This window comes from Panulirus ornatus, chromosome 36 (genome assembly GCF_036320965.1).
Source record: "Panulirus ornatus isolate Po-2019 chromosome 36, ASM3632096v1, whole genome shotgun sequence".
NCBI lineage: Eukaryota > Metazoa > Arthropoda > Malacostraca > Decapoda > Palinuridae > Panulirus > Panulirus ornatus.
Genome location: NC_092259.1, coordinates 2,496,477 through 2,523,134, shown reverse-complemented (window position 1 = coordinate 2,523,134; position 26,658 = coordinate 2,496,477). Strand labels below are relative to the sequence as shown.

General features: G+C 46.4%; 1 protein-coding gene across 1 annotated transcript in view; it reads right to left on the bottom strand.

Annotated features, from left to right (window-relative positions):
• Positions 1-26,658, bottom strand: part of LOC139760255 (atrial natriuretic peptide receptor 1) — a 469,288-nt gene that overhangs the window by 167,465 nt on the left and 275,165 nt on the right. The window contains exons 10-13 of the mRNA XM_071683187.1: positions 21,542-21,619; positions 19,983-20,162; positions 19,206-19,371; positions 17,828-17,983 (exon numbers count right to left, since the gene is read on the bottom strand). Of these exons, the coding sequence (XP_071539288.1) occupies positions 17,828-17,983; positions 19,206-19,371; positions 19,983-20,162; positions 21,542-21,619 (580 nt within the window). The remainder of the gene's footprint in view (positions 1-17,827; positions 17,984-19,205; positions 19,372-19,982; positions 20,163-21,541; positions 21,620-26,658) is intronic.

Sequence of the window (26,658 nt, the reverse complement as noted above, 5' to 3'; positions counted from 1 at the left end):
GCATCACTTCCAGCATCAGGGTGGCGTGAAACACTCGATGATATGTATAAGGGATTTGCTCCTCTACACTCGAGATCCTATCGACTCATCTATGTTCTTGGAACACCTTCAGTTCTCCTTTCCTGGCATGACTCTACTCTCACCTTCACTTCAGCCACGACCATCCTCACTTGTTTCCTCTCCAGCACTGCTAACCTTTGAATCTGTTCTTCAATCCCCCTTTACACTCATCCTAATACATATGATCTATCGTTTTTAAAAAGCAAATTTTTCCTCTTCCTCCAAAACTCTTAGATATTCCACTCCCTTCTGTTATTCCTCTAACCTTCTGTTATTCCTCTATCTTAACTCCTTTTCGTCATTAAGATAAGACCTGTTATTCCTCTATCTTAACTCCTTTTCGTCATTAAGATAAGACCTGTTATTCCTCTATCTTAACTCCTTTTCGTCATTCAGATAAGACCTGGCGTCCATGTGGACTTCTCTCTGTCTCCGACTGGAACCTCAAACAGGATAAAAAATCACAATATTCGTTAATAAGTTGAAAGAAAGTCCTCACAAGTAAGTGACAATAACATGGACACAACACCCGTCCCCTTCATAACCCAAGAGCCTTCCTCTTGCATCTAACCTCCTCCCATCTATACCCATCACCCATGCGACTCACAAACTCCACCTGGGTCCTCCTTAGCAGATATGGCTGGACGAAGAACCACAATCTTTACACAAGAAACTGCAGTGCCTTTATTTCCATCAGGACTATGGTTGAGCAGTGGCGGCCCCCCATGTTACGCAATGCCTCGTCCATAAAACACCAAAACCCCCAGTTCGCTCGCACCACCCACTTCCTCTCTCACGCGCACGTACCTACTCCCATTATGTAATACCAGCATCACCAAAGTCTTTCCTGCATACCGCACAGCGTTCAAACTCCCCGGGATTCCCTCCCTGTCAAATGCCTCGCCTGATGTGCGACATCTGTTGCAATCGCCATCTTAACACAGCTTGGCCTTCAGTTCCTCTTCTCTCTCTCTATATCGACAACCTCTCCTCCACCCACCGCCTGACAGAGCCTTTCCTCCTCCGGTCGACATACCCTCCTCCTTCTCTTCTCCTCCTCCTCCCAGCGTAACCCTACCTAGTCCTTTACCCACGAGTGGTTCACAGATCTGACCCTGTCTCATCACAAGCCTTCTCTAACTACTTACAAACCTGTTTTACCCCTTCCTCCCCTGTCATAATAATCACTGGTTCCACTTTTATATGCAGGGATGTGGGATCTCCTCTTCCTCCTTTCCCTCATGCAGTGTGATCAGTCATGCGATCACTTTCCCAGACCGTCATATGAACACTTCCCACATCCACTAGAGTGTAGTTTTCACCTCCACTTTTTTATTTTTTTTTTCATGTCGCTCCCCAAACTCCATCAGGACCCTTAAGCCTCACCATCTGTAGTTGCATTACCATCACTGCTGCCTCTCCTTTCTGTTCTAGTCCTCACCTCTCTCTCTCTCTCTCTCTCTCTCTCTCTCTCTAATCTCACGGTATTCCTTCCCGCGTCTCATATGTGATGACCCCCTCAGACCAGTCCCTTTATTTCCTTTCCTTCCTACTAATTTCGTCCTCTTGTCGCAATCATTCCCTCCAGACCTCTCAAATGCGACTGCATTTCACACCCAGACTCACCCTCTGTACCTCACTTCCTCCCTCCAAAATATATTTTGAATTTGTCTCTCGGGGGAATTTTCACTGTCTTGGTCCTGTATTCCCATGAAACAAAAGTGTTTTGATTTTTAAATTTTCAACATTATGTTCTTCCTTCTAGACTCTATAACGCGTCGCTAATGCTTTTCAGAAGATTTAAATTTTCCATCAAAGACTTCTTCTCGCACCCGCCAAATTCCTCTAAATTCCCAAGCCATCAAAATATGCCTCTTTTCTTCCCCATGTTATAAGCAGACGTATACATTGATGACGAACGTCCAGCAGCTACGTTGACATGCGTACCACATCAGTGAAGACCTTACGACAAGAGTTTTGCCTGAGGGCGGGTGGGCCACTCACCGCGGAAGAGATACACAGCTGGAGACAAAGATGAAGTTGAAAATGATGTTAAGATGATGATGGAGTGAGACGAAGCTGATGTACTGCAATGGAGAGGTGCAGAGAATGTTAGCGAGACAAGATAAGTGGTAGGGTACATGTCTATGACTCTGGAAGGGAATATGATGAGGCGAGTGTCCGGTGGATGTCTTAATGAGGTTGTGAATACTAATGAAGACATGGGAATCTTAAGAAGTATGGAGTCACTGCCAGTGTTCATTATATACCTCGACTCGCAACAGGTGTTCAAAATCCCACACCCATCGGGCTCCATGAGTAAGGGTGAACAAGGTTATAATAACATGCAGTTTGAACGTCTGTTGAACTCAAGGCAAATAGTGAACTCTGGCTAAGAATTAGAACCTTTCCGACTCTCTCACTTGGGGAAGAACGGAACACCTGGTCGGGCTGGCTTGTACTCACTGGCTGGAGAGCCTCGCGGGGACAGCGATGCCACGGGGGACCTGTTGATGGGGCTTCTGAGTGGCGAGGTGGCGCTTGATGGCGAGATGCGCCCCTCGCTCACGAAGCGGCAGTAGCGGCAGTCCAGGACACAGTAGAGGCGCCCGCCCCCCGCGGCACCCAGGGGCGTCGAGCATTCGACCGGGGAGAGGAACCCTCCTGACGCCGACGGCGAGAGATTAAGGGTGACCCGGCTGTCGCACCTGGGCGACCCGCCGCTGGACTTGTCGCTACCGCAGGGGGTGGTGCCCTTGGCGTCCCCCTGAGTATCCTGGGCCGTGATGGTGATCGGGGAGGTGTTGAGGGCAGGAGCTGGGGCGGTGGCATCTCCGTCAGGTGGCGGGGTCACCGTCGTGGTGGGTGCCTGAGGGTCAGCAGGGAGGGTGTCGTGCCCGCGCATGACTCTCGCCCCTGGCACGCGACAAGAAGCTCTCTCTCTCCGTCAACAAGTTAACCGTCCCAAAATAATGTCTGTCTCCCGTCACTACTGACGGGGAGAGGATCCCATAGCGTCGGTTTCCGTCACGTTTACACTGTCAACCATCCTTGTGTCTCCTGCTGAGAATCTTTTCCAAGTTAGAATCACCGACTAAAAAAAGAGAGAGAGAGAGAGAAAGAGATTTTAGCACTCCCGCTCCACTGCTAAAGACTTCAGCGAGTGGCACTCAAGGAAAGGGGAAGGATTGTGGGGTGGGGCGGGTAGGTAGGAGGTGTCGGGCTGGGATAGAGAGGAGAGGAGAGGGAAGGAGGGAATGAAATGGGAAAGGGTATATAATAGGAGGGAGGGAGGGAGCAGGAGGAGGAGGAGGAGAGAGTCGGTGAGACACACCCCTGGGCCAACACCACAGCTCGACCCACCCATACACACACCCGCGCCGGACCCAACATTACCAAGACACACGAGAGAGATTGTCGTGATTCCGTGACGGTGTCGTGTGACGCTAACCACAGCTTTAAAAAGGCTAAGTCATACACTTGTGGTCCCTCATGACGCTCATGTGTGTCATTAGCTAGTATTTCCGGGCGTGGCGTGAGGCCCGTGTGAGAGACTGTGTGTAGGTATGTATGTATGTATGTATGTGTCACACGACGCGAGACGTTAGTCATGAGCGAACGGGAGGAGGAGGAGGAGCGCCACCAACAGGCCGTTGTTGTAACGCACGACAACGGTTTGACGGCACGTCCGAAAGGTGACGCCGCGATCCGTAACGGTAACCACGTGTACGCCCCGCGCGGGTGTGACGAGCGTGTGACGAGAGTCGAACTGCGACAGATAATGAATGGGAACATGTTCGTCATGGTGACGTGACCCGACCTATGCAGCAGTTTACGCCGTGGCGCAACGGAGGGGCGTGTGTGTGTGTGTGTGTGACGGCGAGTGACGGGGAGCTACGAGGGAAGGCTGTGAGGGGCGCGTGAGTGTCGCATGAGGGCCCGTGAGGCGCCTGGCCCTTCTCCTGCGCCGCCGACACGCTACTGACGGTGTGGCACCCTCCTCAGCCCACCCCACCAGCAGGCACCAGGGCTCTACCGCCGCGCCGGGCGGGCCACGCGTCGCCCCGCCCACCCCAGCATCCTCTCCCTCTCCCCTCCCCTCTCCTGCCGGGCCACCGCCTCCCTCCTCCTGCAGGGCCACCACCACCCTCCTCCCTCCTCCTGCAGGGCCACCACCATCCTTCTCCCTCCTCCTGCAGGGCCACCACCACCCTCCTCCCTCCTCCTGCAGGGCCACCGCCTCCCTCCTCCTGCCGGGCCACCACCCTCCTCCTGCCGGGCCACCACCACCCTCCTCCTGCAGGGCCACCACCATCCTCCTCCCTCCTCCTGCAGGGCCACCACCACCCTCCTCCCTCCTCCTGCAGGGCCACCACCATCCTCCTCCTGCAGGGCCACCACCTCCCTCCTCCTGCAGGGCCACCACCTCCCTCCTCCCTCCTCCTGTAGGGCCACCACCTCCCTCCTCCTGCAGGGCCACCACCACCCTCCTCCCTCCTCCTGCAGGGCCACCACCTCCCTCCTCCTGCCGGGCCACCACCCTCCTCCCTCCTCCTGCAGGGCCACCACCACCCTCCTCCTGCAGGGCCACCACCATCCTCCTCCTGCAGGGCCACCACCTCCCTCCTCCTGCAGGGCCACCACCTCCCTCCTCCCTCCTCCTGTAGGGCCACCACCTCCCTCCTCCTGCAGGGCCACCACCACCCTCCTCCCTCCTCCTGCAGGGCCACCACCTCCCTCCTCCTGCCGGGCCACCACCCTCCTCCCTCCTCCTGCCGGGCCACCACCCTCCTCCCTTCTCATATAACCTGTGCAAGTTTTGGTACTTTTCTATAGTATCCTTTATCGTCTTACTTTATACAGTGCAAACACAGAACATAACACTGAGATAAATCATTTCCAAACTTAAATCTTCGACTACTGATTGGGATTTTATCAATACGTTCAGTAAAGCCATCTTTAACATACTTGATTTTTGAAGTAAAGCCATCATCAACGCCCTTTACCTTACAAGTAAAGTCATCATCAACGCCCTTTACCTTACAAGTAAAGCCGTCATCAACGCCCTTTAACTTACAAGTAAAGCCGTCATCAACGCCCTTTACCATGGAAGTCAAGCCATCATCAACGCCCTTTACCTTACAAGTAAAGTCATCATCAACGCCCTTTACCTTACAAGTAAAGCCGTCATCAACGCCCTTTACCTTACAAGTAAAGCCATCATCAACGCCCTTTACCTTACAAGTAAAGTCATCATCAGCGCCCTTTACCTTACAAGTAAAGTCATCATCAACGCCCTTTACCTTACAAGTCATCATCAACGCCCTTTACCTTACAAGTAAAGCCATCATCAACGCCCTTTACCTTACAAGTAAAGTCGTCATCAACGCCCTTTACCTTACAAGTCATCATCAACGCCCTTTACCTTACAAGTAAAGTCATCATCAACGCCCTTTACCTTACAAGTAAAGCCATCATCAACGCCCTTTACCTTACAAGTAAAGTCATCATCAACGCCCTTTACCTTACAAGTAAAGCCATCATCAACGCCCTTTACCTTACAAGTAAAGCCATCATCAACGCCCTTTACCTTACAAGTAAAGCCATCATCAACGCCCTTTACCTTACAAGTAAAGCCGTCATCAACGCCCTTTACCTTACAAGTAAAGTCATCATCAGCGCCCTTTACCTTACAAGTAAAGTCATCATCAACGCCCTTTACCTTACAAGTCATCATCAACGCCCTTTACCTTACAAGTAAAGCCATCATCAACGCCCTTTACCTTACAAGTAAAGTCGTCATCAACGCCCTTTACCTTACAAGTAAGTCTTCATCAACGCCCTTTACCTTACAAGTAAAGTCATCATCAACGCCCTTTACCTTACAAGTAAAGCCATCATCAACGCCCTTTACCTTACAAGTAAAGTCATCATCAACGCCCTTTACCTTACAAGTAAAGCCATCATCAACGCCCTTTACCTTACAAGTAAAGCCATCATCAACGCCCTTTACCTTACAAGTAAAGCCATCATCAACGCCCTTTACCTTACAAGTAAAGCCGTCATCAACGCCCTTTACCTTACAAGTAAAGCCATCATCAACGCCCTTTACCTTACAAGTAAAGCCATCATCAACGCCCTTTACCTTACAAGTAAAGCCATCATCAACGCCCTTTACCTTACAAGTAAAGCCGTCATCAACGCCCTTTACCTTACAAGTCATCATCAACGCCCTTTACCTTACAAGTAAAGTCATCATCAACGCCCTTTACCTTACAAGTAAAGTCATCATCAACGCCCTTTACCTTACAAGTAAAGTCATCATCAACGCCCTTTACCTTACAAGTCATCATCAACGCCCTTTACCTTACAAGTAAAGCCAACATCAACGCCCTTTACCTTACAAGTAAAGCCGTCATCAACGCCCTTTACCTTACAAGTCATCATCAACGCCCTTTACCTTACAAGTAAAGTCATCATCAACGCCCTTTACCTTACAAGTAAAGTCATCATCAACGCCCTTTACCTTACAAGTAAAGTCATCATCAACGCCCTTTACCTTACAAGTCATCATCAACGCCCTTTACCTTACAAGTAAAGCCAACATCAACGCCCTTTACTTTACAAGTAAAGCCGTCATCAACGGCCTTTACCTTACAAGTAAAGTCGTCATCAACGCCCTTTACCATGGAAGTCAAGCCATCATCAACGCCCTTTGAGTCATGAAGTAAAACTGACATTACCATCCGCTGACATTAACATAAAGCCATGAAAAACAATCGTAGCCTTAATTACTATCAGTTTATCCCATGAATCTCGTCCCTATGGTAATTACGTGGGTAATTATGACTATCATCACATGGCTGGGAAAAACCTGGAGACATTAATTACACTAAGCGTCCCCCCCCCCCCCCCGCCCGCTCCCCCTCTCAAAAAAAAAGTTAATTAAATTTGCGTCTGAAATGATCGGGTCAGAGAGTGGGACAATTATATATGATTGGCTAGTCATTAACAATTAATCACCAGATTTACAGTTTGTCATTCTTACGCGTATATTAGAAATTCAATTTTGAATCCTTCGTATAATTCTACATTATATGTAATTCATACATATTCGCCATTTCCCGCGTTAGCAAGGAAGCGTCAAGAACAGAGGAACTGAGCCTTAGTGGGACTATCCTCACTTGGCCCCCTTCTCTGTTCCATCTTTTGGAAATCCTAGTATTACCCAGGACCTATTTGGAAAGGTCCTCCGCAGCCCAAGGATGCGCTATTCCCAGTAGCAGGGGAAAGTGGACTCCGTTACAGTGGGGGAAGTCTTGGACGAACCTGTACTCCTAGTGATGCAGCCACGCCAAAGGTGACTTTTCAAACTCACAACGTAACCTCTCGCATGCCCAGCCCTCACACACACACACACACAACAAGTCTAACATGGCGCAAGACGTGCAATTACTGACCCCTTCAGGAAGGACAGCTGCGGTACAGCCAGGAGGGAAATGCGACGGCCTCCACCACCACGGCCGAGTTAGGAACCAGACACGACACTTAAATACAGCAGACGTCCGGCCCCGACCTAACTTTGTGGAGGGAATACAAAACTGGGCGTCCCCACCAGAGTCCACATCTGCAACATCTGACTCGTATATTACGGCACAGTCCTGTAAATTACAGGTACAGGAGCACTCTGTACTGTTAGTTAGTATTTATGTACTAAACTACGCAAGGCCAGACCCATCCCCCCTCTCCACAGCTCATCTGTATCTTCTATTCACGTGCGTAACTCACGCACTCTAAGTTTGCTATGCGCCAGGAATTAGTGACAAACTAAACTGAACTAAGGAAGTCCAGTCGACAACAATTATAGGGTATTCCATGTAGTCGCCCTTGATATGCCCAAAGCTTTTGCTCCCTCATATCTAGCTTCCTCTCTAGCCGATCTATCTCCGCTGCTGTTGATGTTTTCAGCCTGTCCCCTTTTCTCCATCAACAATTTTGTCCCTCAAGGCTCAGTCATGTCTCCTAACACTCTTTTTCCTTTTCATCAGCGATTTCCTTTCTTCTACATAAAACCAAATGCACTCGGTACGCCGATAACTCAACACTGCATTCCTGCAAATCCTTCAATCATGCACCTTCTTGCACTCGATCTGCATCTTGTCTCGACACAATTTCCACATTAAACTCCGACTTGGACAGGATATCTCAAGGGGGTAGACGAAATCTGATTAAGTTAATGCCACCAAGACTCAGTTTCTGCCCTCCCCCCCTTCTCTCTCTCTCTCTCTCTCTCTCTCTCTCTCTCTCTCTCTCTCTCTCTCTCTCTCTCTCTCTCTCTCTCTCTCTCGAAAATTCCTCAAATTTCTCCTTCTTCGGTTCTGTAATTACACTCCGTGAACGTTAATTGGTACTACTGTAATATCCACCGTCTTGGAAACTCCACATTACATTTATGGATAGGATAGAAGTGATCCGTCCTTGTATGGAGTACTGCTCTCACATCTGTTGTGGTTCTAGCTCTGCATCCTTCCTTGACAGAGTTGACAGAGTTGAGTAGAAAGTGGTCTGACTAATCAACTCTCCCAGGTTAACTTCAAAACTCGATCCACTTGCCCTATGCCACAATGTTGGTTCACTTTCCCTATTCTATAGGTATCACCTCGGTTTTTGCTCCCGAGGGCTGGCTGCTTGTGTACCCCCCCCCCAACCATTAACTAGACCAAGCAATACTCGGCAAGCTGCTGCGTCATATGATTACGGTGTGGCCAACGGCAACTCATGGGTGGACCGTTTTGAAAACCGTTTCCAATCCTACACGTTGAAGCTTCGTAACTCTCTACCCTCTCATGTCTGTCCCAATAACCATGACCTGGCACATTCAAAACACAGGTTTTTCACTCCCTACAAAATTCGAAAATACTTACACGGCCCCCCCTGTCTCTTCCTTTTTTCCCTTTCATTAACCTCTTAATACTTCAGTTATTGCCTGGCCTTGATATGGAGTTGTGTCTGTGATTGGGGCCTCCGACGCAAATGAAAAAATAAAAAATGGAAGGGACAGAGTATGTGTTGTTGATGAGACCCCACAACTTCAGTAATAGTGTTCGAACTACAGACCAGCTCACAGTTCTTTGATGTTAAGTGTTCAGAAATTCTCACAGAGAAGAGTTCAAATTATCTAAAATGATAATTTCAACTTTTTTAGATGTCTGGAGCCAGCTATCATGTTGATGATTAAAAAGATTATGCAAAAGGGTTCGTAGCTCCTCGAGGACAATGGCACGACCATTGAGTACGACGGTACGACCCTTGAGCACGACGGTACGACCCTTGAGCACGACGGTACGACCCTTGAGCACGACGGTACGACCCTTTTTGAGTATAATGGCCTGGGCATTTGATGCAACCTCTTCGGGTCTTGATCCGGACGGTACGACCCTTGAGCACGACGGTACGACCCTTGAGCACGACGGGACGACCCTTGGATATCACGGCCTGGCTTATATCACCTTATCCCGTAAAAAGGTCAGGTCAAAGAAAAGAAAGAAAAAAAAAAATATGGCCAGACCAAGACGATATGGTTGTGCTCCCCATCTTGTACATTCAAGTCATTACACCAACGTGTTTCATCACACACACACACACACACACACACACACACACACACGATCTCTTTATTTCTTGGGGTTAATCGAATGGTGTCAGAATCCCCTCATACTAGTCGACACCTGTCTACGTTTAAGTCCTACATATTCCAATCCTCCTCTCTCGCTCTGACGATCCTCTTGTGTTTCCCAAACACTTTAAACAACCCATATTTACTCGCTTTATTATTTTCTTTTTTAGCACTGGTAGAGATAATATTAACCTTATTTGTACCTAGTGTCACCTCACCTCAAAGGACGAGGAGAAGAAAACATGTTTTTCGCAGGTTCCCTTTGGTGAGGAGGGGGAGTGAGGAGGAGGCAGAAGAGGAGGAAGAGGAAGAGGAGGAAGAGGAGGAGGAGGAGGACAGAGAGACAGACGGTGGGGTTTTAAGAAGACATAAGTGTTTTCGTATCCTATCTCTCGTTGCTTTAACAACTCCGCTCTCACGAGCGCTATCTCAGTCCTCTCTCTCTCTCTCTCTCTCTCTCTCTCTCTCTCTCTCTCTCTCTCTCTCTCTACCTGAGAAGCCCTTGAACAGACAGCGGCGCGCCCCGCCACTTCCTCTGCCCCTAACATCTTGACGAGGAGGCGTGCGCGAGTGCTGACGACGGGAGCGAGACCTGAAGACCTCGACCATGGCGCCTATACCGAAGATATGCGGGTATTCTTGGATGAAGGGAGGGGAGAGAGAGAGAGAGAGAGAGAGAGAGAGAGAGAGAGAGAGAGAGAGAGAGAGAGACCCCTGAAACGCTGAGATGGTAACATGATCTCTGCCTGCGTCGATTACCTCACTAAATGTCCCCCTTGATTTTGTCCCTTTGTTGCGTGCGTGTGTGTGTGTGTGTGTGTGTGTGTGTGTGTGTGTGTGTGTGTGTGTGTGTGTGTGGCGCGGCTGCGCAGCGCTCGGCCCTTCCCCTATGAGCGGAGCCCCGCTTATAACCCGGCCTTTCCTGCGCTTTGTGCACCGCTTCGGATCGGGAAGGTAATATGATGTCGGAGGTGCAGGAGGAGGACGCCCGGGAGCGAGGCCGAAGGGAAGGCATCGAGTGTCCGACGACACGAGGAAGAGGAGGAAAGGTGGTGGAGGAGGAGGAGGAGGAGGAGGAGGAGAAAAGAAGGTGGTGAGGGAAGATGGTAGGAGAAGGAAGAGGAGGAGGACGAGGCGGTGATGGAAGATGGTAAGAGAAGGAAGAGGAGGAGGAAAGGTGGTGATGGAAGATGGTAAGAGGAGGAAGAGGAGGAAGAGGCGGTGAGGGAAGATGGTAGGAGAAGGAAGAGGAGGAGGACGAGGCGGTGATGGAAGATGGTAAGAGAAGGAAGAGGAGGAAGCGGCCGTGATGGAAGACGGTAAAAGAAGGAAGAGGAGGAAGAGGCGGTGATGGAAGACGGTAAAAGAAGGAAGAGGAGGAAGAGGCGGTGAGGGAAGATGGTAAGAGAAGGAAGACGAGGAGGAAGAGGCGGTGAGGGAAGATGGTAAGAGAAGGAAGAGGACGAGGAAGAGGCGGTGATGGAGGAAGGTGAAAGAAAGAAGAAGAGGAGGAAGAGGCGGTGGTGAGGGAAGATGGTGAAAGAAGGAAGAGGACGAGGAAGAGGCGTTGATGGAAGATGGTAAAAGAAGGAAGAGGAGGAGGAAGAGGCAGTGATGGAAGATGGTGAGAGAAGGAAGACGAGAAAAAGGTGGTGATGGAAGATGGTAAAAGAAAGAAGAGGAGGAGGAAGAGGCAGTGATGGAAGATGGTGAGAGAAGGAAGACGAGATTGTTGTAGTGATGGAAGATGGGAAGAGGAGGAAGAGGCGGTGAGGGAAGATGGTAAAAGAAGGAAGAGGAGGAGGAAGAGGCGGTGATGGAAGATGGTAAAAGAAGAAAAAGGAGGAGTAGGTACACGTACCACCACGTACCATCTGAACGGCTCTCAACCTACCACTAGTAGGTACATGTACCACCACGTACCATCTAAACGGCTCTCACCCTACCACTACACGTACCACCACGTACCATCTAGACGGCTCTCACCTACCACTACACGTACCACCACGTACCATCTGAACGGCTCTCAACCTACCACTCCACGTACGCGTGACCCTGCTTGGCAGCCCATTGTGGTATTTCGGGGTTGGGGTCCGCAGGCCAGCGTCAGGTAGGTAGCTAACTCCTTCCTCCTGAAGGAGGCGTGGCTGGAGGACCATCAAGACTCCCAAGTTCACAAATCATCATCATCATCATCATCATCTGTCTCCTCCACGCCAAGGATAGATTTCCCTTGCCTCGACTGAGGGCCGAGTCGAGTTTACCCAAACACTATACTGGTTTACAATATCTTTAGTTTACAGGGTTTGATATTTCTGTGACCTGTTAAAGTTCTTGGTATACAGTGGTGCACATTTTTTCAGTATCGTTAGTTTACAAAGGGGATTGTTTTCAAGAGGTGTTAGTTTACAGAGTTGTCAGTTTACAAGGCTGTTAGTTTACAGAGTTATTGCTCACAGAGTTGTTAGTTAGTAAAGTGGTTAGTTTGTAAAAAGAAAAAAAATAAGTTACCACTGTTACCAAGCTTTATGTTTAGACAATTTATAAAGTTCCTTCTTGGGAAATCTATCTTTAGCATTCTCTTCATTTACAGTATATATATATATATATATATATATATATATATATATATATATATATATATATATACTTCATGTTTCATTTTCCCTGTGGACTCATACCAATATATATATATATATATATATATATATATATATATATATATATATATATATATATATATATATATATATATTCTCAACAGATCTTGTCTAGAGTTGTTCAACTCGTTTCAAAATGTTCATCTAGTCTCTAGATGCTTACCTAGATGCTAGCTGTTCACGTATTCTCAAACCCTTCATCTCGCCTTAAATTGTTCTAGTCTTAAATTGTTCACCTCGTCTAGAACCGTTCATCTAGTCTCAAACTGTTCATTGTCTCAAATTGTTCATCTAGTTCCAAACTGTTCATCTGGCCTCAAACTGTTCAACTTCATTACTGTGGTTTCTTACGACGTCCCAACTACACAGCTTTTGAAAATGACGTTACTTAAAGAGCTCGAGTTACTTAAAACACACGGCCGAATTACTTAAAACAGCCAAGACTCTCCTATTGTATTACTTAGTAAGGACAAGATGCTGAAATAGCGGAAGACTCGAGTTATGCAAATGAGCAAACTGGTTAGGCAAATTGGATTTGGTACAGCCCTCAGGGAAGAAATAAGATCCTTGTTCCTTCATTTCAATATTCCAAAGATTATTAGCCGAGTGTCTGATGAGGTTATCTCGTAATGGTGTGTGTGTGTGTGTGTGTGTGTGTGTGTAAGGAAGCTCTTGTATTTTTAATATCGAATTCATCGACGAATATGAGCCTTAAGAGCATACATACTTACATTATCCTAACGTGACATGTACTTTTGTATAGTAACAGACCTTTATATTCTACCTGCTTTTCCTTTGGCCACATAGACCCGCTTAGTAAAGTGTGAAGCAGTAATACCATACATGGCAACACATCACTTCTCACACACTCCTAGAGTCTTAATGCAACTTAATTATACAAGTGCTAAAATGATGTATTCATTGAAGTGCTCCTCAAGAAATAGAAGAATCTTTTTTTATAAGTGCTTAATCGTAAACCGTAATCAACACGTACGAATATTCTAATATTTGACTAATATTTGAAATACGAAGCGACCCGGATCTACGCCATTTACACCAAACCAAAAAATAAGGATTTTCGGGACTTCTCTCTATGCAAATTACATCCGGCACAGTGTGAACCCCGAAGCTCCCATTACATTAACGGAACCACAGCACCTGGCAAGGCTCTGTGCTAAGCCAAGTGTCTGGTGGTGGCTTTTGTGATCAATCAAGCCGATTACATTAATCTAACCCAAGAGGGACTGTATATGATCGAGACAGTGTGATGCACTGTGAGAACAAGTGCTTGGAGGTGTGTAATGCAATGCTTCAAGGATCATGACTGGGTGGGCGTGTCCTTGACAGGAAGGTGGGTGGGGGTGAGATGAACCAAAAGATGTGAGGAAGAGGATGACATGAGGAAGACAGGCAACAGGAGGGCTGACTGGCCAAAGATTGGGTTGCTGGTAAAAGAAAGAAAGAAAAAAAAAAAGGATTCTAACTTGACAAGAAACTGTAAGTCCGCTCAGCAGTTTTTGGAGCGATCACCACCGACTCCCAGCTACAGCACATTAGCCTTCTAGTGTCCCCGTTAACGCCGTCGTTTATACAATGTATTTATCAAGAGTATAATTGAATTCATAAAACATTTGTCTCAACGACTTTTGAAGGTATTTATAGCCTTAGCATTCACTACGTCGGATGATGTGTGAGATGAAGAAGGCGAGAAAATAATCGAATTAATAAGGCGAGGGAAAGCAGAACTGGGGAATATATAAAGACATTGGAAGCTGTACGACCCTTGGGTTATGATGGTTTACTTGGCCTTTGACCTGACCTTGTATAGTTCACTACACTATACTGAACTCACACCCACACACACACACACACACACACACATATATATATATATATATATATATATATATATATATATATATATATATATATATATATTATCCCTGGGGATAGGGGATTAAGACTACATCCCACGTATTCCCTGCGTGTCGTAGAAGGCGACTAAAAGGGGAGGGAGCGGGGGGCTGGAAATCCTCCCCTCTCTTTTTTCTTTTTTTTTTCCAAAAGAAGGAACAGAGGGGGCCAGGTGAGGATATTCCAAAAAAGGCCCAGTCCTCTGTTCTTAACGCTACCTCGCTATCGCGGGAAATGGCGAATAGTATGAAAAAAAAAATATGTATATATATATATATATATATATATATATATAATTGCTCTGTATTATGACGCCCTCAAAACTATGTTCAATTTGGTACAACCCTTAACTATGCTGCACGCAGGCATTGTCTACATAAATGACTACCTTGTTATGCTGATGATGCCTTGGGTAGTGGCGAAGGGGAAACATGACAACGGGGGTCGGTTCAGCTTTTCCAGAGTTACCGAAAAGTCTCGCGCAATCTGTTAAATTCTGGAATTCAACATCCAGAAATGTATCGAGTTCGTATTGCTTCTTTATCATTAATCGTAACTGCTTTATCACAGAGATGGCAAGTCACTAACGGTACGTAACTATTCTTTTTTATTTACATGTTAGAGTAAATAACATCTTCGTAAATCATTCTGGACGAGAGAATACTGGAACCAGAATTTCTTCCCCCTCGAATAGACTCCATTCTATTCTCACCCTACCATTCAACCTGCAGGTCTAACTACCCTCACTCTACCTACTGCAGAAGAGGACTCGCCTCTCCACCTACTGCAGAGGAAGAGTCGCCTCTCCACCTACTGCAGAGGAAGACTCGCCTCTCCACCTACTGCAGAGGTAGAGTTAAGTCAGGGAGAGATGGCCTCCTGTACTGGCAGTTGTGTCGAGGTGATGAACCCGTGGCTCAAGGCCTGGGAACGGTCCTCCTCCCGACAGACGTCCCCTTCACTGGAAGCATCTCAAACCACACCTGACTGACCTACCACAACCAGACGTCAGTCGCCATTTGCCATCAGTCCTCCTCCTCCATCCACGTCCACTCCCCTTCCAGACACTGCCACTCTTTGATCTGGATCCGCTTCCAGGAGTGAGGGCTTATGTGGGGGACGAGGCCACATTTGGACGCTCCCCGACGAAGCGGGAAACTGTGTTCCATCCACTCACACGGATTGAGTCTCTCTAACGGCCTTAGGTCGCGACAGTGATTTCCCTACGACCGTGTGAGGGAAGCGCTTTCAGATCTACCACCAAGCCACACATCCCTACAGGACAACAGGAAGAGCAAGCAGGTACCCAGGTGACTCACACCTGTGCTACTGTGACCAGCAATGGTCACCATCACTAATAACAGAAAACGTACATACTGTCATATCAGTCACAACCACCGACTGACATTTCTCCAAGGCTTATGACACGTAACAACCCACATACAAGGACAACGATGTCGCCGAAGCTACAAACTAGTCTGGATCGCATCTTCCACTTCGACTACAGACGCAAGGCCTTCGATCTCAACCCAAGACACCAGAAGTTTCACGAATTTTTTTTTATCTCGCTCACTATCAGGCTTCGACGAAATCAATCCACCATTACCAGGGACCAGGTCAGCTGACTGCACGCCCCACCCCCCAGGGCAGACCAGTCAGGGAGAAACACACGCATCAGAGAGCGAAGACAATGGCAGACACTTCTACCTGTCAACACCTCCTGCAACCCCTCTCCCTCGCCTTGGCCATACATCCTTCTCAGGGATGCGGTAAATTCGCCCATCAGCAAAGTCCGACGCCAGCTAGGCCCCATGTACCATCAGACGTCAGTGTTCCAGTCAAAAAATATAAACCTCACACAAGTGTGCTATCCTGGGAGAAAAAGGGATTTCCATAAGAGAATGCCAAGTGCCACCCCACGTGAAGGCCATACCCTCTCTCCAAGCCCCAGAGACGAGCTCAGAACACTCAATCAACCCATCCCCCACGTCCGACGCCCTTCAGATTCTGCCACGACGTGTCTGTCAACGTCGAGCACAAATTCACTCCGGCTTTACCGAAATTGGAGCTGTCTGGGGTAATCGTTGCTGGCCGTAGTGATCGATAAACTAGTTACCTGCCTGGTACGACCGACCCCCCCTTGTGCTCTACTGAGGACCCGGTCTCGGTTCTTTCTGAAGGGGGCCACGAAGGAGGACACAGATAATACAGAACACGACCCTATCCCATTTATATGGTAATTCCCTTCAACAATATCCCCGTCTTTCATCTCAGAGGTGGCCCAGCACCCACAGGGACCACAGCCTAATATAGACGACCAAATGCACAACTCCCTTAAAGAGATTCGGTCGTCCAAAACCCAATACGTTAGACGATTTGGGAAAACGGGAAACGCGACTGATCATAAGTCTCGATTTCTAAGTAAGACCCACACAAGCATGAACACAAGATTAAAAAAGTAATGTCACTTACCTCGATGTGGTCAGTTTCACTAGTTTGTTTTCCCCTCTCAAAGATGGAAGTCAGTTTGAATATAAATGACCCAGCGACATATATATCTTATGTCGTGGAACATCTACAACAGATACGTAGAGTGCACACATCATCCACAAAGGGTTCTAAGTGGAAGCGTCAAAAAAAAAAAGAAAAACGAAATCCTCAGCCACTAAATTCAAACCATAGGAGCAATCATACCCTTACTGAATACAGAGAGATTTAATCTCTCATGAACTGCCATTAAACTTGAAATACTGGTGAGGATTACCACAATACATTTTTACCAACGCATAACATTAATCTGAAATTCTCGAGATGGGATACTGCCAAGTGAGAGGCCTTTCTCGAGATCCCATGTCGTACACACTTTGATCACGAGTTTGCCTCATTACTATACATCTTGTACTACATCTTGCCTCTTTAATATCATGGCCACGGTGCACCACAACTGTTGAGCACGTCAGTACAGCCCTTGAAGATAACATGACAACCTTTGGGTAAAGATGACCCCTGGTATTTAACCCAACCCTCCAGGGTTCAGGTCAGAAGCTAAAGCACAGCGGGCCACCGTAACCAAGTGTCGTATCGTCGTGCTCAAAGGCGTCGTACCGTCGTGCTCAAGGTGTCGTACCGTCGTGCCCATGGGCTTTCAGATCGGTTCTGCCAACTCCACACATGAACACGCCGGAGTGGGACGTATACACCACCTCGACTCCACACATGAACACGCCGGAGTGGGACGTATAACACCACCTCGACTCCACACATGAACACGCCGGAGTGGGACGTATAACACCACCTCGACTCCACACATGAACACCCCAGAGTGGAACGTATACACCACCTCCACTCCACCTCACATGGAAGAGGACGAGTAGCAAGAGCGCATCTCACAACGCCACACGTGAAGAACACGGAAGATGACGTCGAGCGAGGAGGACAACCTCACACTCACGACCAACACTGGAGGACGACGCACGACGAGGAATACCTCCCCCTCAACCCCACGAGGAATACTCACGTTTCTTGGAGAGGTTCCCATGCTTGAGGTAGAAGGTCCCCATCCTGTAGATGATCTCGTGGACGATGATGGCGAAGGCGTACACGTCTGCCTTCTGTGTCCCTTCTTCAGGTGGGTTGGGATTGCGCAGGATCTCTGGCGCCGTCCATAGCTTCCCTGTGTGGCATCGAAATGAATGAAATTTGACCGAGAGGTACGTATTGGAACTACGTTAAGCAGGCAGCTAATTTCAGTCGAATATGTAATGCTGAACCAATCAGACTCGATGATTATGAAATAATCTAGGCATGTGCTAACTCATTTATGATAAGCTACGTTAATTAGTTAACTGCTGTGGGGAAAATGATTAGATTTAACGTTAATTAATCCGACTCTGCAAGTCAGATGCTGTTTTTATTCTATCAATACTGACAAAACAGACATGAGAATATGCTTCAAACTTTGAATCTTGGATCGGTATGAGAATATACGTTTTCTATAAAATGTTATCACAGTCTATGACCAGATCTGTACTGAAAGAAAAAGGGACTTCATAAAGACATTATTCTCAAATTGTATTGCTGGTCAAACATACGAGCGACTGTGTCGTATTTTTGAGAACTTGTCGAGACAAAATGTATTCACATTTCATGTAAATTATATAAATAATACCCTAAAAACCTTACACTCACTGCTTTACAACAATTTTCTTCATGAGCGAATAAAATTTTATCTATCAAGCAGAGATGATATGTACTTCGATATTATCATCATAACTCACTACTTTGCGTATTTTACCCAATTCATTCAACAAATTTGAAATTTCCACACACACACACACATACACACCATCATTCCTCCTCATCATTAGGTCATGGAAGGAATTCTATCACCGTTTCCCAATCTGATTTCTTGAATTTCATGAAGCAAGATGAGAACACTTGGTCAGCACATTAGCGAACCTCACCATTTCAGTCTTGGGCCATCAAGGAGGAAGACATCATGTTTCTCCTCAAACTCTCATCATCTTACATGACCTCATCCATCACCATTTCTTCCCCCTCCCATCTATCTCTTCAACCCTTAAGACTCGTCCAGCGTTAGCTATCCTTCCATCTTTGACTATAACTTCCCACTCTACCATACCTCTCTATCCTGCACCTTTTTTTGGCACTTGTCTCCAGTTAAATCCCATTTTGAGCTTAAGATGAACAACCTTCATTCTTATATTCTAACATCAAACTATCCTGCCTTCTTTCTTTACCCTTTAGTATTCATCATCCATGAATGTTTGTACTATCCATCCCTCTTCCATATTCATCGGGTGGTTTAAAAAAGGCCCTTCAAGAGCTATCATGTCTCCTCCTCCTCCTCTTCTTGTTCTTCCTACCCTACTTACGTTTCCAGTAGACCTCAGAGTCATGGAGGGAGTCCTTGTCCTTCTCCCTCAGAATGTGGAGGCCGAAGTCCGTCAGTTTGAGGACGAAGCGCGAATCCACCACGCAATTGGTCGACTTGAGGTTGCCGTGGGTCCGGATCTCGCTCGAGTGCAGGAAGGCCATCCCCTGCGGGAGGTACGAGGTCGTGGTTAGGAGTGGGTGGATTGGCTGTCGTGGTCTGGAGGTCCTACTAAGGTCACAGAGAAAATGTCTCAGATTTAAGAAGTAGGAGACGTGTCATATATTCCAGCCACAGTGAGGATGTGACAGTTTGGGGGAACCTGTGACGATGTTAGTGTGAGTTATATCTAGCTGGGTTACGTGAGGTTAGCACCACCATGGCCTCCCAACTCAGGGGCCATTCTGATCACAATTATGTTACTGTTCTGCGTCGAATTACAGCCAGCGAGGCCACAAAGCTGGTAGTATCGTAGATTAGCCAGGCTCTATCAGCCACAAGGCCCTGTGCCGCTGTGGCTTTATACAACTAGTACTACCCTAACACCAGGGAGTGGATGGTGAGGGGAGTTCAGGCAGTGGATGGTGGAGGGAACTCAGGCAGTGATGGTGGAGGGAACTCAGGCAGTGGATGATGTAGGGAGTTCAGGCAGTGGATGGTGGAGGGAGCTCAGGCAGTGGATGGTGGAGGGAGCTCAGGGAATGGATGGTGGAGGGAGCTCAGGGAGTGGGTGGTGGATGGAGCTCAGGGAGTGGGTGGTGGAGGAGCTTCACCTCACCTTGACAATGTCGTGCATGAGGGAAATCCTAAACACGGTGTCTAGCTTGTAGTCGTCGTTCTCGAGTATGTCCATCAAGGAGCCCTTGGGGCAGTACTCGGTGAAGAAGGCACAGTATGGCTTCGGGTCCACACACACCCCGATGAAGCGGACCAGGTGGTCGTACTGCAGGTCCTTCATCTGCCAAGAGGAAACGGGAGAGTGAGTCAGGGCGTCATGGTATGAGGGGAGGTGTGGGCGCCGAAGGGCATCAAGGAAATAGAAGGCGCCGAAGAACCACAGATATCGTAGGAGAGGAAGGCGCCGAAGAACCACAGATATCGAAGGGCAAGAAGGCGCCGAAGAACCAAAGATATCGAAGAACAGTAAGGCGCAGAAGGGCCACAAATATCGAAGAACAGGAAGCCGCTGAAGGACCACAGATATCGAAGAACAGGAAGGCACCGAAGAACCACAGATATCGAAGAACAGGAAGGCACCGGAGAACCACAGATATCGAAGGAGAGGAAGGCGCCGAAGAACCAAACGGATGGATGGAGTGGAAGACATCGAAGAACCACAAGGAAAGGGCCCAGAGGTCTCGAAGAACCACAGATATCGAAGGAGAGGAAGGCGCTGAAGAACCAGAAGGATGGATGGACTGGAAGACATCGAAGAATCACAGGTAAAGGACCCAGGGGGTCTCGAAGAACCATAGATATCGAAGAACCAAGAGGTGCTGAAGAAGTTGAAGGATCGCAGAACCTGAAGTCGCCGAAGAACTACAAGCATGAAGGAGCCATGGGGGTGTACAAGCACTTGAAAACAAGGGAGATAAGAGATAAGGGAAAGGGGAATTGAAAAATGAAAAAAAAAAAGAGGAAACTCTCCATGCTAGAAGTGTAACTAAGAATCTACAAACAAATGAACATGTATAATTTTTCAGATAAAGTGTCTCGGGTTTATGTAAAGTGTTCGCAATACCTGAAGGTGTAAGACGGCCCCTTCGATCTCCTGCTGTGCTGGAAAACGCGACGGTGGTAGAGAACACCATACCTACCATCAAAGGGGACAGTTGTACTGTTCTTACACATATGTCCTTCGCCATGACAACCATCAGGTACAATGAGATAATTCAAACCTATGTGGGTCCAGTATAAAGAATAGCTCACCACAACTTCAAAAGAATTTCCAGTGACGCGGAAATCACAATAACAATTCAGGGCTTTCCTGATGTACCAGAGTCCCATTAATAATGTACAATTACGTGGTATTCTTCGTGTAGTGGAGGTCACACACTGGGCGAAGTACTCATTGTACGTGGTATTCTTTGTGTAGTGGAGGTAACACACTGGGCGAAGTACTCTTTGTACGTGGTATTCTTTGTGTAGTGGAGGTCAGACAGTGGGCGAAGTACTCATTGTACGTGGTATTCTTTGTGTAGTGGAGGTAACACACTGGGCGAAGTACTCTTTGTACGTGGTATTCTTTGTGTAGTGGAGGTCACACAGTGGGCGAAGTACTCATTGTACGTGGTATTCTTCGTGTAGTGGAGGTCACACAGTGGGCGAAGTACTCACCCGCTTGAGTTGGATCAGCATAGGTCGAGCTAAGTCCACACGGTCATGGCTAATGCGCTTGATGGCGACAGTCACACCCTGTAGGGGAGAAGAGAAGAGATGATGATGATGATGATAATGATGATGATGTACACTAGTGTAGACTATGATGTCCCTGCCATCAACAGCAGTAGACTATGATGTCCCTGCCACCAACAGCAGTAGACTATGATGTCCCTGCCACCAACAGCAGTAGACTATGACGTCCCTGCCACCAACAGCAGTAGACTATGATGTCCCTGCCACCAACAGCAGTAGACTATGACGTCCCTGCCATCAACAGCAGTAGACTATGACGTCCCTGCCACCAACAGCAGTAGACTATGATGTCCCTGCCACCAACAGCAGTAGACTATGATGTCCCTGCCACCAACAGCAATAGACTATGATGTCCCTGCCACCAACAGCAGTAGACTATGATGTCCCTGCCACCAACAGCAGTAGACTATGATGTCCCTGCCACCAACAGCAGTAGACTATGATGTCCCTGCCACCAACAGCAGTAGACTATGAGGTCCCTGCCACCAACAGCAGTAGACTATGACGTCCCTGCCACCAACAGCAGTACACTACGACGTCCCTGCCACCAACAGCAATAGACTATGACGTCCCTGCCACCAACAGCAGTAGACTATGATGTCCCTGCCACCAACAGCAGTAGACTATGATGTCCCTGCCACCAACAGCAGTAGACTATGACGTCCCTGCCACCAACAGCTGTACACTGTGACGTCCCTGCCACCAACAGCTGTACACTGTGATGTCCCTGCCAACAACAACTTAAAGCCTTACGTCTGCCACCATGACCCACTCACATACCCAGTACTTAGGGACGAAAAAAAAAAAATACAATTCCAACAGACTCCTGATGTATTTCCGTGAACCTACAGTAATGTATCGAGTTGAAACCAGTTAATTGCCCGTCGATCATCTACTATTAAACGATTTAATGACCCCCCCATTTTTGACGCAGGTTAATAGAGTCTTAATCTGCATCAAATTCACATACTGAACTGAAGAACAGTCCCTTATTGACTGGTGGCTGAACAGTCGATGAACTGTTGATCAGTCAAAGACTGACGTGCGCAGGTCAACCATCTCCTGACCTGGTACGTCAGTCGCTCTTTGACCTGGTACAGAACAGCCTTTTCCCTGACCTGGTATAGAACAGCCTCTCCCTGACCTAGGATAGAACAGCCTCTCCCTGACCTGGTACAGAACAGCTTTTCCCCTGACCTAGTATAGAACAGCCTCTCCCTGACCTGGGATAGAACAGCCTCTCCCTGACCTGGTACAGAACAGCTTTTTCCCTGACCTAATATAGAACAGCCTCTATCTGACCTGGGATAGAACACTCTCCCTGACCTGGTATAGAACAATCTCTCTCGCTGACCTGGTATAGAACACTCTCGCTGACCTGGTATAGAACCATTTTTTTTCCGACCTGATCGAGAACAATCTCTCTGCCTGTTATAGAAGAGTCTCTCTGAACAGGTGAAGAACAGCCTCTCCCTGACCTGGCAGAGAACAGTTTCCACCTAGTATAGAACAACTACTCACTGACCCTATGAAGAACAATGACTAAAGAACAACTACTCACTGACCCTATGAAGAACAATGACTAAAGAACAACAACTCACTGACCCTATGAAGAACAAGACGAAAGAACAACTCAACCTATGAAGAACAATGACTAAAGAACAATAACTCACCCTATGAAGAACAATGACTAAAGAACAACTCCCTGAACCTATGAAGAACAATGACTAAAAGAACAACTACTCACTGACCCTATGAAGAACAACGACTAAAGAACAACTACTCACTGACCCTATGAAGAACAATGACTAAAAGAACAACTACTCACTGACCCTATGAAGAACAATGACTAAAGAACAACTCACTGTCCCTATGAAGAACAATGACTAAAGAACAACTACTCACTGAACCTATGAAGAACAATGACTAAAAGAACAACTACTCACTGACCCTATGAAGAACAATGACTAAAGAACAACTCCCTGAACCTATGAAGAACATTGACTAAAGAACAACAACTCACCCTATGAAGAACAATGACTAAAGAACAATTCACTGAACCTATGAAGAACAATGACTAAAGAACAACAACTCACCCTATGAAGAACAATGACTAAAGAACAACTCACTGAACCTATGAAGAACAATGACTAAAGAACAACTCCCTGAACCTATGAAGAACAATGACTAAAGAACAACAACTCACCCTATGAAGAACAATGACTAAAGAACAACTCAATGACCCTATGAAGAACAATAGAGAACAATTCAATGACCCTATGAAGAACATGACTAAATAACAACCACTCACTGACCCTATGAAGAACAATAAAGAACAGTTCAATGACCCTATGAAGAACATGACTAAATAACCACTCACTGACCCTATGAAGAACAATAAAGAATGAAGAACAAAAAAGAACAACTCACTTCCCTTATGACGAACACTGGCTAAAGAACGATGACTCACTTCATCTATGGGGATCAATGATCAATATGATCAAACTCCCATTGACCTGAGATCAATCTCATCATTACGTTCCAACAGAATGGTCGTAATTACGATACGTCGCTGACGGAATAAGGAAGGTTGACTTACAGACGAAGTGGAGATGATTTGCCCACCAGGTGGATGAATCATATTGACAAATGACGACCCTTTATCCTCCTATCCAAAAATACCATTGGCTTGTTGCGCTAAAGATGATTAATCGCTCACTACATGCAATATATATATATATATATTTTTTTTTTTGTTTTTTGCCGCTGTCTCCCGCGTTTGCGAGGTAGCGCAAGGAAACAGACGAAAGAAATGGCCCAACCCACCCCCATACACATGTATATACATACACGTCCACACACGCAAATATACATACCTACACAGCTTTCCATGGTTTACCCCAGACGCTTCACATACCTTGATTCAATCCACTGACAGCACGTCAACCCTGGTATACCACATCGCTCCAATTCACTCTATTCCTTGCCCTCCTTTCACCCTCCTGCATGTTCAGGCCCCGATCACAGAAAATCTTTTTCACTTCATCTCTCCCCCTCCAATTTGGTCTCCCTCTTCTCCTCGTTCCCTCCACCTCCGACACATATATCCTCTTGGTCAATCTTTCCTCACTCATTCTCTCCATGTGCCCAAACCACTTCAAAACACCCTCTTCTGCTCTCTCAACCACGCTCTTTTTATTTCCACACATCTCTCTTACCCTTACGTTACTCACTCGATCAAAGCACCTCACACCACACATTGTCCTCAAACATCTCATTTCCAGCACATCCATCCTCCTGCGCACAACTCTATCCATAGTCCACGCCTCGCAACCATACAACATTGTTGGAACCACTATTCCTTCAAACATACCCATTTTTGCTTTCCGAGATAATAATCTCGACTTCCACACATTCTTCAAGGCTCCCAGAATTTTCGCCCCCTCCCCCACCCTATGATCCATTTCCGCTTCCATGGTTCCATCCGCTGCCAGATCCACTCCCAGATATCTAAAACACTTCACTTCCTCCAGTTTTTCTCCATTCAAACTCACCTCCCAATTGAATTGACCCTCAACCATACAGTACCTAATAACCTTGCTCTTATTCACATTTACTCTTAACTTTCTTCTTTCACACACTTTACCAAACTCAGTCACCAGCTTCTGCAGTTTCTCACATGAATCAGCCACCAGCGCTGTATCATCAGCGAACAACAACTGACTCACTTCCCAAGCTCTCTCATCCCAAACAGACTTCATACTTGCCCCTCTTTCCAAAACTCTTGCATTCACCTCCCTAACAACCCCATCCATAAACAAATTAAACAACCATGGAGACATCACACACCCCTGCCGCAAACCTACATTCACTGAGAACCAATCACTTTCCTCTCTTCCTACACGTACACATGCCTTACATCCTCGATAAAAACTTTTCACTGCTTCTAACAACTTGCCTCCCAAACCATATATTCTTAATACCTTCCACAGAGCATCTCTATCAACTCTATCATATGCCTTCTCCAGATCCATAAATGCTACATACAAATCCATTTGCTTTTCTAAGTATTTCTCACATACATTCTTCAAAGCAAACACCTGGTCCACACATCCTCTACCACTTCTGAAACCACACTGCTCTTCCCCAATCAGGATGCTCTGTACATGCCTTCACCCTCTCAATCAATACCCTCCCATATAATTTGCCAGGAATACTCAACAAACTTATACCTCTGTAATTTGAGCACTCACTCTTATCCCCTTTGCCTTTGTACAATGGCACTATGCACGCATTCCGCCAATCCTCAGGCACCTCACCATGAGTCATACATACATTAAATAACACTATATATAATCAACTGACTGTTATATTTCTTTCTTGTATTTCCGCTAATGACGTGATTATTACAAGAAAGTGCACTTGGGAACTTGTGTTTCATTTCTCCGTGGACTCATAGGAATATATATATATATATATATATATATATATATATATATATATATATATATATATATATATATATATATATATACGGATTTGGATGAATAGCTTTGATTTTACTGAATTACGTCTCGATAATTTCATACAACATCGTCAAAGCTTCAATATAAATCAGATAATATTTACATCATGTATTTCTTTTAAAGTGCATAAAATCTAAAATGTTATTTAGAATACATATATATGTATATATATATATATATATATATATATATATATATATATATATATATATATATATATATATATATATATATGTTGGAAAGGATCACAATTTTGCGCGTAATCAAGATATTCCTATGAGCCCACGGGGAAAATGAAACACGAAAAGTTCCCAAGTGCACTTTCGTGTAATAATCACATCATCAGGGTAGACACAAGAGAGAAATATAACAGTCAGTTGATATACATCGAAGAGACGAAGCTAGGACGCCATTTGGTAAACATGTACCCTAGATCTTTCATTGATAAATCCCTTAAGTTAGCAAAGAAATAATTTCATAGAGTTGAGCCCAAACCTCCCATTGACACCAAGA